The following is a 12,678-nucleotide window of genomic DNA, read 5'->3' on the forward strand; positions in this document are numbered from 1 at the left end:
CTTAGTAATGGTAATGTCATTTGACATTCTCAGATTCCTAAAAGAAACTGTCTTTTACTTTGTGATTTCTTTAAGACAGTTTGTTAAGTGCCTAAGGTTACTCTTTCACCCAGTTCAGCTGACTTATAAGACTGACTGACTTACATAATTCCTTTTAAAGACATCAGTTATTAATCTCCAAGATACTCTGAAGTAGTCAAGGAAATACTACTAAGAGTTATGTATTACCAGCTTCTCTTTTTAACTTCCTTCTTTTTTCACTTGTCTGGTACATAAACAACTTATGGAAAATGTTATGATTCTTTCGCACTTCCTGCAGTCTCTAGTTTCTTAATTATTATTTTTTGATAGTTTAATGAAAACATGTAAATAAAGATGCCAAGCTTCTCAGTCGTTGCCAAAAGAAGGATAGAATAAGTGGATAATTATGTCTAGTCATGCGCTTGAATTACACTTTCATCATAATACACTTCCACCACTTGGTAGGGATATTTTTATTCACTATTTAAGGGAGAAGTAAACTCAGATTTAAAAAAAAATAAAATTTTGGTAACAGAATTAGCCCTGAAGAGGTTTTTGCCTTCTATAATTACAAAGATGGAACAGAACAAAACCTGAGGGAGACGAAGGAATGCACCTTTATGTTCTTTAAACCACATTATGTATTATTACGAGGGAACAAAGCAGAGGTTGAAGTAGCATGAAACAATGCAGAATTTAAGGTTTATCACAGCTGCTACTCTAGACACACACAGATGAGCTAATGGTCTGTTTCTTCACTTTCATGTAGAAAGGCCAAGTTTAAAAGGCACAGGGCTCTGCTGAGCCAACATGTACCAGGTCACTAGAGAAGTATTAGTGAAACAAACTCCAGCTGATTTCAGATCCTGGATAGCTAAGGAAACTAGGAGAGACCATAGATGTGCACAAAGGCCTTCGCTACACTCTCCCCAGCACAGTCCTTATACAAGCCTATACCCATTTGCCTGTATCTGGCTTCTGGCTATCAATGATTTGACTCATTCATTACAGAAATTCTCATTCTTATACTTGTAGGAGCAGAAATCTGGAATGAGCTTTTTTTCCCCTAACAGGTGCAGTGTTTTTTTTGCTCTTACTGGAAAGCTGAAGCAAGCGTTCTCTGAAGTTTTTTGTTTGTCCTATGAAAAGTTAGAAATGCTGCTGGTTGACCCTGGCGATCTGCGTGTCTGATTACCTTTGACCACCCAGCATCTCTTTCGCTTGACTTTTCTGCAGAGTCCATCTGCAGCTTTTGCAAGGCTCAGTACTGAATTGTTAACCCTGAAGTGTTAGTTAGCCATTTTGTATTTCATAATAGCTATTTCATAACATATGCCTACTTCCTATTGTCAAAGGAATAGAATTAGAAACAGGAGATGTTTATCCATGAGAACTGGATCTATGAATGGGAAAGTGCAATGGTCACAAGCAAAAATACCATTGCTCAGGAGTTTAGGAAGGACAGACGAGCTTTTCTTAGTGTGTAGTGAGAAGACTGAAGCTGCTGATGGTTTTTGGCATAAACCTTTCCAAATGGTAGCACTGAATTCAGCTAATTACTTGGATATAGGTACATGATTAGGCACCTCATGGCCTTCTTTTTAGACATTCATAGATAAGGTTTGCCTTCCCACATATCCAGACCAAGATAGAGTTGGAACAAAAAAGAAAAAAAATCACAATTGCAGGCAAGTTTGTCTCTAAAGATCATAGCATACTTCCCCTTATTGACAATGCAATTAAGGCTTGCTTGCAGCTTTCACTGTAACAAACTTGCCATATTTGTGTATATGTGAAATCACTGTCTTTTTCCATGAAAGTCCATGGCAGCATTTCGGACGTAAGAGTGAAGTGCAAACCATTGCTAAGCAGAAGCATATCTCTACCTTCTAAATCAAGAAATGATTAAAATTCAGTGGAGAGATGATAATAACAGAAATCTAATGTTTGAGAAGTTTCCTCGTTAAAAAGGACAGAGAGGAAGTCTTATAATAAAATAATATTTAACAAAATCAGAACATTTTTAGAACTGTCACTTCTGGGATTAATAATGAAAGTACTGAAAATCACTGTGCAATTACTTCAAGACCACCTCTTTAGCTTATATTTTTGTAAAGCATAACATATTTTAAGTACCTAGATAACTGCCAAATTTCACTTGGTTATTTGAATCTGTATAAGCATGGATTGTATTTGCAGTTGTATTGTATACAAAAACAGAACCAGTCCAATAAAAGGATCCAGGGGCTCCCATTATAATTAAGTCCTAAAAGAAAAGTAAAACAAAGCCATGTTATTGACATTTAAATATTCAGGAAAATAAGCAAAACAAATCAAATGCTTTTCTTTTGATCTCCTTTGAATTCTACAAAATGCTACTGGAGACGCACCTGGCTCAGTGCTGGGGTTCACCACTAGATTACAGACAATATTTTCCAGAGTTTCTAAAAATACGGTTATTAAAAGCTTTGAGCTGTGACAACAAAACAGAGCAACAAACAGGATATTCTCTTCTCAAAAGAGTTTTTTCAAAATTATAATCTTAGGGTGGAATGGAGATGAAATAATATAGAATATGACTCTGTAAAGCAAGAATGTAAGCATTGAGTGTTACTATTACATCAAACAGATTAAAGAGAATAATAAAACTTCATGCTCTGCTATACTCATGCTCTTTTTCCAGATGAAAAGTAACTTTGGATTTAGTATGATATAAAAGTATTCTTGGGAATAAAAAGTAAAGGTCTTATTTGCAAATCTTAACAATGTTCAATTTAAAAGAAATTAGAAACGTGATTTTTCCCTCCCACAGTAAAAGACAGTGTTGATGTTTGCATTTACATGTACACTTTAATATATGTATACATATAAATAAATATATAAATAGAGAGAAGTTTGGTATCTTTAGCACACACCTCAATATAAAAACTAGAAATTCCAGCCTGGCATGACCCATAGTTTTCTCCAAACTTTCGTGCAAAATCTGTGAATGGGCAAGAAATATTAAAAGGATGAGAAGCATGTAGTTTCAGACCTTTTTACCAGGTCTTCAACAGAAGTTGAGACAACCTAGAAAACAAAAACCTCCCCCACTCCCTCCCGCAAAAAAAAAAAAAAAAAAAAAGAAGTTGGTTTTCAGTTGTGTAAGAAAACTAAAACCACTAGTTTCCACTATAGCCTTTAGCTACAATACAGTATTGTAACAAACTCAAAGCACTATGTAGCACTTGATCACACCTGCCTTTGAAATATTGTGACTTTAAAGACTATACCTTTCTTTTAAAATTGAATGAAACAGCACTAATAGTTTGAGCACCACATCTGGATAAACTTAACTCTTCCACTCTGTAATACAGGTGTAATCTGACTGACAGGCTTATGTATCTTCATAGGAGTTGCCCTGATGCTCCTCTAGTGATATGAAGGGCTTGTGTTATGGCTGTCTTAGACATATTGATATCTATCATCCTTAGCAGTTCTGTTTACATCCAACACTGTTTTCCTGCAATTCTTTGCTAACTGCCTTCCATCAGGGTTCCCTTCATCTCCTGCATGGATTTGTACCCGAAGATAAAAGCATGACTTCACCAATGCTTGTAAGTCTCCAAAGCCAGCAGTGGGACATTTGATGGCATTACTCTGTCTACACAGAAAGCCCAGACTGTTCAGCTGATCCTTGCATTGGCAAGGCACAGGGTCATGAAATCGTTCTCCTGGATGAGAGGTAGAGATAGGGAAGGCATGGAGGGAGTCATTTGATATCTTCAGGTCTTGACTCTTACTGTGGCCCTGAAATCTTCAGAGGAAGGACCACTGAAGGTCTCATGCCGCAGCAGCATCCTTGCCAGAAGGCAAGTAAGGAGCAGGGACATGCACTGTGAGGAGGCACCACAGCATCTTTGTATCAAAGTCTAAGGAGTAGATGGCAACAATCACTTGCAGGTATTTCTGCTGCTCTGCTGTGTGACTCTCCTGAGCAGAGAACACAAATGACAAGAGTAAAGGAAGGGAGGATGGCCTGTTTTTGAGAAGGGCATGCCCTTCAGTGATCCAGTCCAGGGAGCCAGTATTTCAAAGCCCTGCTTCAACTAATTTTTTGCCTGTTGAAAGCAGTTGTTCTTGAAGTGATAAACATCTTGCTAATAAATTTGCATCATAAGCTGGGCTCGTATCATCAGAACTCAATCTTTAAACGTTTGCTGCAGAATGCCTGCTCAGAGCAACACGTGCTCTTCACAAACTCCACATCATCCAACTATACATCTCACCCTTCCCCATGAAAGGATCCAAGCATTCTGCTTACCGATATAGCAGGGGCATATTCTTCTGCTCAGTTCAGTTCGAAAGTCAGAAGAGATGGCAAAACAAATACCGTGTGGGAGCTTGTGTTCATTTTTCATGTAAAATATATTTTTCCATCTATGTCCACAAGCCTATGGATATAAAACAAACATGACATTTGACATGGAAGCATAAGGAAGGTGAATGCAGTCTGACAAACAGACACGCAGATCCAGTGGTTAATACATACAACGATAGATCCATTTTCTTTTGGCTGCCTTGACAAGCTGACACCCAGCCACTCATTATCACGCTCTTCCAAACAAGTCTTCCCACAGGGCTCTCCTCTGGGGTCGCCTAGGATACAAAGACCAATGCTCTGAGCAGAGGGACAAGGTGAAGAGCCACGTGGTAAGTATGAGAACTCCATGGGGACATTGCAATAATTTGGATTTGGTGGATGTGATCTTTTGTCTCTGTCTTACATAGGTCATGTAGACTTTTTACTTTCTTCTTGAACAAAGGTACAATTGCACATAGCCAAAGGGATCATACTGGTTCTGAACAAGATAGGTTGGCAGTGAGGATCATTATGAAGATAGAAAGTGACATTACATTCAGTTTTGATAAAGGGCTGGTTTGTAAGTGTTCAGCCCAAAAATTCATAAGAAACACACGTAATACCCATGAGTGCTACCTAAAATCTAGCCTAAAGCAAGCATCTACCCAACTATGTTTCTATTGGAAGCAGACCTTAAAACAATCTCTACTGCTAATGGTTGTCAAATAAAGGGTGTATAACTCCAATGTCTATTGGCAATGTCAGATCACTACATATGTATGTCCTGTGTACTCCTTGCACTGTTGCAATTACTTCGCACCACCTCTTTCTGTTTGTTCTTAAGGAGAGTAGTTTTTTAAAATGTTAGAGAACATACTGAAATTTCTTCTAACTCCACCTTCTCCTCCTTCCCTCCCCAAAAGGCTACAGTATTGCCAAGTTAGCAAATATTTGCTTTCTTCTGGAAAGCAGTGGTGATACCCATGATAAAGAGAAGCTACACATTTATTCTAAGTTATACAAAGCTTTTCATTTGTAAGATGTTTGCATAAATAAGCATTAATCAAATTATTGAATTGGTATTTTCCATGCATCAACATGACAGTTTATGAAAAAACCTTCCTCTAAAATAAGGAAACACATTATGTCATTTGAACAAGCTCTTTTGTATAATTTTTAAGACTTTCTCAGATTCAATTCAGTTACTAGTGAACTCAAAACTTTTGACGTTTAAGGGGTTTACCCAGAAGAGGGCTACCAATGCTGCTGGGTACATTGTTTTTGTGGAAAAAAGAAACCTTTAAATCACCCTCCCTCTCCACAAAAAACCAACCAACCAACCAACAAAAACCAACAACAAAAAACCCAAACAAAACAACTGTGCTCACAGTAGAGCTGAAATTTATTACTGTCCAATGCATTAGAGAGTTTATATGAATTGAATACACTCCTAATTTAGTGGACTTGTTCACTTCACAGGACATAAGCCTGGACAATATTGATTAAGTATGGAAACAGAATAAAGGGATACACCTAATCTATTCAGTAAGGAGAAAGATGAGAGACTGTGGGCTTTGCTACATATATTCTCATATATGCAGCAACTGACTTAGATGATTTTATACTTAGGATGTCATGGACTTTTTGATAGAAAATATCAGGTTAATGGAATCGAGATAATTCTGCATCAAATATTTGTAGGAGTAAGACCTAGCAATCATCCTTATCTCAGAGCTTGTTCCCTACTGTTTTATGACAGGCCTAGCCATTGATATTTTTCTGAAGAAAGTGCTGGAGCCTTGCTTTCTCCTACTCTCATACTACCCCTCCACTTTTTCTAAACATCACACTTTCTCCCTGCTTGGATAGGGACACCAGTAATGCAGTCCAGAACACCTCAAGATACTGCAGAAAGGATGACGTACCCTGCATACAACTGTACTCTACCTTCTTCCAAAAACAACACTCTTCACAGGGTCAAGAGGCACCTGACCCTCTCCTTCATCTCTTCTTTACTACTTCCTCCAGCATGTGCCTTGCCCTAAGACATCAAGGAAATAGTATGCAAAATCCAAGTAAACAGGAAACGACCTTAGTACTCAAAATAACATCAAATTCAATTGTCTTTGGGCTAAGAGATTTTATATTACCATAATTTAATAATTCCTCTAGGTCACCTAGGGAATTAACATGTGGAGTCCTTCCAAGACAAGCACAAATTAAAATCCACTTTTAAAATCTACTAAAAAGAAGTTGATTTTTCTGCAAATTCTTTATTACTGAGGATTAAGTGATAAACTTCCAAATTATCCTTCTTGGCTAATGTCAGTGAACTTCAATGTACTGAATACCACTTTTCAAAACAAGTTTGGAATTTAGTTTTGGAATTTTATTTTGGAGCTATGTCATGTAAAACTTCTCACTTCCTAAGGGAGACATTTCCATAGTTTGCATGAATTATAGAGCATGTTAATGTGATTGAAGCCTCCTCGGAAAACAAAACTCCATTACACTCCCATGTGTTATGTCCCATCCTCCTTTAAATCACAAAAGGCACTTCTGTAAATCCCTTCTAGCAATGCGTTCCATCCTCTGACAATGACTTTCCAGGGACTTACTTCATATGTGCATTTACAGGAGATGGAAGAAGTAGAGAAGACCAGGGTAATAAATTTAAACCTCAAGAGGCTTTCTGAGACTTTTTATCATTAAATCAAATAGAACCAGACAAGGATGACTGAGAGATGAGGAAGTTTGGCTTGTCTCAGTACTTCAGTACTGTGCCTGTTTCAGAGGTTTGTAACGAGAAAAATCACCACCATTCATGCTCATTGGATTCTATTCCCCCTTTCCCTGGCTCCAGTGTAAGTTGATTCAGGATCACTTTGGCCTTCTGCTGACCTGCTGCCTTATGTCTCCTTTCTTTCTCTGACTGGCAAGTATTCAACCACCTTGAAAATTACAGGCCTTTGTGGGAGAGAGAAGTGTGAGCTTGACATCCCAGACACCATGATGAGTCCCTGCTCAGGGTATGACATTATAAAAGCTTTATCAAATGAAAAAATTCAGTATTCTGCACAAGCAACAGAGCAGTACTGCATAAGCTCAAGAGGACATAGCAGCTTGGTTGCCTCAGGGAAAAGGAACATGTGCTGTCATAAAGTCACTGAGAAATAAGTAATTGCCCAGCCTGTGTACATCACACAGCTGGATGATACACTTCTGCTATAATCCCCACTGAATGCATCCACAGAAACACTACAATTACATATAAATAAGGTCACAACTTATAAAGCCACTTCTAGCTTTGGCCTCAAGGACTATAATACAGATGTTTGCAATGTCATCAGAGAAACCAGTTTTATATAACTTGCTCCAATGTTTTCCATGTCCAACAGCTTCCCACGATCCTTTTTATCCTCCAATAACTCCTCTGGTCCAATTGCTAACTGATGAAAACTGTGAAGTCTACTGCAAAGACAGTAAGCCTTCTGATATCCTGCTCTGAGATGTCAGGGCCTCATCAGTTTCTCTTTCACTTGCCCAGGGAAATTCTCTCTCTTTTCATAGATCTGATAGGTCTTATTCCTCTTACATCTCTCAAATGACTTTTACCCCAAACATTTTTAAGTGACACCAGTTTCTATACCTCTGCATCAGACTTAGGTCCAGAAGGTCCCATGTTCCTTGGAACAGTATGGCTCTTTGAAAGGAGATCACTGGCAGGGTACGAGCAATGCAAGTGAGATAAAAAAAGCCAAGCTATCAAAAGCCAAACTTACTGAAATCAATATTGAACAAACACAGGTCAGCCCTTTGGGGAAAACCATTAACTGTTTGCTTTTCCCTTGTAATGATTCAGCTGGGGGAGCTAGAGGGCAATTTGTTCATAGGTTAATTACAGCAGAGCCTTAAAGGAAGGGTGCAAGACTGAAACCGCAGGCAGAGCTTTCTGGCCTTATGTTAAACTGCATGCACTGAATTTACTGTATACATTTGTAGTTAAAACTATTTTTTTTAGACTGGGTGGCAAATTGCATAAATTGTTTTCTATATATTTTAGCCAGCAACTTACACTGTTACAAATCTGAGAGCAATGTTGTTGAAAAGTTTCTGTAATGTTTTGTAAGTCCAAAATGCAATAGGTCAAAACGTCTAAAGAATTTTGTGTAAATTCCTCTGCATTAATCCGTGACTACCCCAAACTAATATGGGCAAGGACTCAAAATTCAAGACTAAAAGATAGACAGTAAGTGCTCCAAGTAATAAACTGAACTTGAAGCACTGTATTTTGTACTTGTGCCTAGGGTTTGATTACAAGTCTCTGCATCTAACATAAGCCATTATTTAAAAATACTACGAAAGTAAATAAATCTGCAGAATAGAACACTTGACACCTTAGCCAGAAGTACTAGAATTGGAAAAGAAACTCTCAAAACTCCTCAATTTATCAGTCAGAGAGAGATTTAAAAGTGCCAATGAGGGGCTGGAAAGACAAAGACTTGCTAGTTATCTCATGGCAGTATATTTCATGGCTCCTTTTGGCTCTTAAACCAGGCCAGGCCCCTGCAACACCTTGAACAACATGAAAATTCTCTGAAGTATGTCTGGATGAGTTATCTCAGATACTGTGATGACTGCAGCATAAGTCTATTCCCAGCAACTCTTTTGCTACTAAGAAAGCAGATAGAAACATGTGACATAAAAAAATACAAAGCAGTTTTGTGTGATCGGAGGCTTTGTAATTTTGCACGTATCCTACATTAATTAGTTACGCCAGTTTCAAGGCTACTTTAGTAAAATGTAGCAACAAAGTGGTTTAACACATTTATGTCTCTAAGTAATTCACATCTATTCATTACAGAGGCCCAACAACATTTGGAAAGCCACTTCTATTGCCTGTTGTCACCTCTACATTTCTATGACTTATAATTAGAAACTTATTATCTCAAAGATTCTTTTTCTAGAAAGAAATGTGAATTCAAATATTTAAGAGAGAGAAGCAGTTCTCAATGCGCCCGTCCAGCAATGTCCTCATATATTTTTCAAAGAAAATGACCCTGTTTTATAAGACCAAAACCCAAACTTGGCACTAGCAAAAATCCAAGCAGAAAAACTGAGGAGGTCACTGACTTAAAGACTTAGCATTGATAAAACCATTATATCCAAAACTTGTTGACAGCCTGAATGAGTCAGACAAGAGATAATTAAGTTCAGCTTTGTAATTGTAAGTTCCCTTCTGTATTTCTGTGACTGCTCAGCAGGATGGCAGAGGCTTAACCACCCTCAAATACTATCCCACTTCATTTACATCCCATGCACCACAGCTGCCTTTGGCTTCTTCATTGACCTCACTGACCTGTTTTACAATACAGCGCTTCTTTTCAGTATCTATTTATCCTCAGAAATACTACAGATGAAACTTGGCAATGTAAAGATATCATCTAGTACTAATGGAAACCTACAATTTGGAAAAATCTGGTGTGGTACCACCAGTTTTTAAAGAAGTGCAGAACAGTAAACTACATTGTGTAACCTGCAGCCTCTAAAGTTGGAAATAGAGGCCATGTTAAATTGGAACCACACAAACATTTTCATACATCTGTTGCATCATTTCATTTAGAATCCCCTAAGCTATTGAGGAAAAACCCATCAAATTACTTCTTTAGAGCTTTTGTTTCTCCACTGGCTAAATGAGTAAGTCGAGAAGTATAGCAGATGTATGTAGTTTTGAAAGAACCTGAAACTTTCAATCCTTCCTTTCCTTCCCCCACACTGTGAAGGACTATTTTTACCTCCAATCCAGGAGTAGGGGTTTATTGCCTCCTAGTAGATGCTATTTCACCACTTTAGTTGACCTCTTCGCCTTTTTGCAAGCCTCCTCTTACAAACAAGCAGTTGGAGAAAAAAAGCTCTTTGTTATATATAACTTTTCAATTGATCTAATATTGGAATGAAATTACTCAGAAAAACCCCCACAACTATTTGGGCTGGTGGAAGCTTTATTTCTGTTCTTCCTAGTAACAACTGCTTGTCTTTTCTTCATGTGACTACAAGAAAAGCACCACTGACGTATCTTAGGTTTTTGCAGCTCCGTTACAAAAAATAACTTCTATTCGTAGTAAAATAAAATAGGTAGAACCTATCAGTTCTAAGCTTTATGCACAGACATGTAGAGAAATAACTTTTATCATTTTCATCATGGAATGCTGTGTTCTGCCCTGAAGGCCCATCAGGTCATGGCGCGCAATTTGAAAGCTCCTTCTCACACTTCTTATCCTTATTGGGTGACGCAGTCATAGTTCTAACGGATCCAATGGTCTCAGTCACAGCAGGACAGGAAGTTCAGGAAACTTTCTATGCATAGCAGAAGGATAGAATGAATAGCACTGTATGCAAGGATGACAGGAAGAGAGCCTAAAGTAACTCACACATGTTCATGTTAACCCATTGCAAAATCTTCTCCTTTTTAACAAGTATCAAACACTTGGAAGTTGGATAAGTGCATCCAGTTACATCTCCAAACTATGGAGGCTGCCGAGGTGGAGAGGAGTTAGGTTAAATGCAGTAGCTAGAAAAACTGATTTGGTAAATATTAGCTTTGTTCCTGAAGCTCACTTTTTCCAACAAATCTGCAAGCAGGGAGAACCCATCTGGCAAGACAAGTGTGGTTCAGGGTTACTTTAGAGTGACTTCTATGAAGGGAAGGCTTTGAAGAAGAAAAGATGATTCAGGTACATACTTCTCCTCCATTCCTGAGCTAATTGCATCCGGCCCCTGCTCCGAAAGTTGCACTAGGTCTCTCGAGCAGTACGGGACTCGGACCGAGCCTCTCACGGCACTTTTGACCCGCGCGCTCAAAGGTGCGAAACATGGCTGTGGGAATGGGCGCTGTCACACCCAACTTCTCCCAAGCGAGTTCTGGTGCATGTTTTCTGTCTTGATGCCGCCGTTACTGCCCTTTGGCAATAGCGCTTCAGCGAGAGGTAAACCCCAGTTTAACCCGGGGAGGACCCGGCACAACCCGTCCGCAAGGCAGCGGCGGAGGAGCCGCGGTGCGCGCAGGGCGGCGGGCACCGACCCTCCCCGTCCCGTCCCGTCCCGTCCCGCCGGCAGCGGGACCAGCCCTGCTGCCCGCCCCGCGCCGGCCAGGGGCTCCCCGCCCACGACTCACCCAACTGGAGCTGCTCGCACTGCCCGTGGGGGTTCCCGCCGATCCGGCACCGAAAAATGGCCCCGGGGTTGACCACCGAGGTGTTGGCGGGCCAGGTGGCCCGGGGCGCGCCCGCCACCAGCCTGCGGGGCAGAGATGGCAGCGTTAGGAGCCACGGCCGCGAAAAAGCGCGACGGGCCTCCGCGGGGGCGGCCCGGCCGGGGACTCACCATCGCTCCTCGCCGTGGCGGTGCAGGAGAACCGAGTAGCCGAAGAGGGTCCCGTTGCCCCCGCGGAAGAGCAGCGCGTGCCGGGTGTCCAAGTTGTAGGGCCGTGCCGTCGGCAGGCACTGCCACAGCAGGAGCAGCGGGGCGGCCCAGCCCGCAGCCCCCCGCGCCCTCCCGCAGCTCCGCATGGCTCCGGCCGGCTAGCGGCACACGGGCGCCCGGCGCCGGCTCCCTCTTCTCTCCGCTCCTCGCTCGGCGAGAGGGCAGCGCCGCGCCCCGCCCTGCCTTGCCCTGCCCTGCCCTGCCCTCCCCTGCCCTGCCCTGGGACGCCCCGCGCTGCCTGCGCTGCCTCTGCTGCCGCGGTGGCCGGGGCGGCCTCCCCGCTGCTCGGGGTGGGGGTGTCCCCTCCGGATGGGGGAGTCGCACGGCCGCGCCGCCGCCTCCTCCCGCGCTGCCGCAGCCCCTCTCCCTCCCCAGGCGGCGGGGGTCGGGTTTCTCCCCGCCCCGTCTGCGCCCAAGGTGGGCGCAGCGGAAGGGGCACGGCTCCTGGGACCCCGCGTCCTCGGGCAGAGCACGGTCCCGTGGGACGCTGCCATCCCGACCCCGGCGGGACAGAGAGGGGGGCGGCTCCACTCGCCTCACCTCGGCACACCGGCCCGTGTGCCAGGCCGGCGGAGGGGAAGGGAGAGCCGGAAAGCTTGTCCTGAAATCTCCCTCCGCACGCCGGCCAGGCAGCTCCCCCCAACAGGACCGTTTTCTGGGAACGGAACTGTGGAGAGGATTGAGTTTTCCTATCAGATTTAGGAAAAAATTCTAATACCCCTGTACTCTAAGCCTTCCCCCACTGTCGCCGTGCTGAGGGGGTCTTTCTTGCCCTCCCCCGGTGGGGGGTATTTTACTCCTGAAACCAGTGCCACAGCAGCAGAGTACAGTCA

At 42.1% G+C, this 12,678-nt stretch overlaps 1 protein-coding gene across 1 annotated transcript in view; it reads right to left on the reverse strand.

Moving 5' to 3' along the window:
• Positions 1-12,025, reverse strand: part of ITGA4 (integrin subunit alpha 4) — a 35,472-nt gene extending 23,447 nt beyond the window's left edge. Inside the window, exons 1-6 of the mRNA XM_064660697.1 lie at positions 11,747-12,025; positions 11,538-11,659; positions 4,553-4,659; positions 4,325-4,454; positions 2,937-3,004; positions 2,158-2,287 (exon numbers count right to left, since the gene is read on the reverse strand). Coding sequence (XP_064516767.1) covers positions 2,158-2,287; positions 2,937-3,004; positions 4,325-4,454; positions 4,553-4,659; positions 11,538-11,659; positions 11,747-11,931 — 742 coding nt within the window. The 5' untranslated portion in view covers positions 11,932-12,025. The remainder of the gene's footprint in view (positions 1-2,157; positions 2,288-2,936; positions 3,005-4,324; positions 4,455-4,552; positions 4,660-11,537; positions 11,660-11,746) is intronic.
• Positions 12,026-12,678: the final 653 nt, after the last annotated feature.

This window comes from Pseudopipra pipra, chromosome 7, assembly GCF_036250125.1.
Source record: "Pseudopipra pipra isolate bDixPip1 chromosome 7, bDixPip1.hap1, whole genome shotgun sequence".
In the NCBI taxonomy this organism is placed as follows: Eukaryota; Metazoa; Chordata; class Aves; order Passeriformes; family Pipridae; genus Pseudopipra; species Pseudopipra pipra.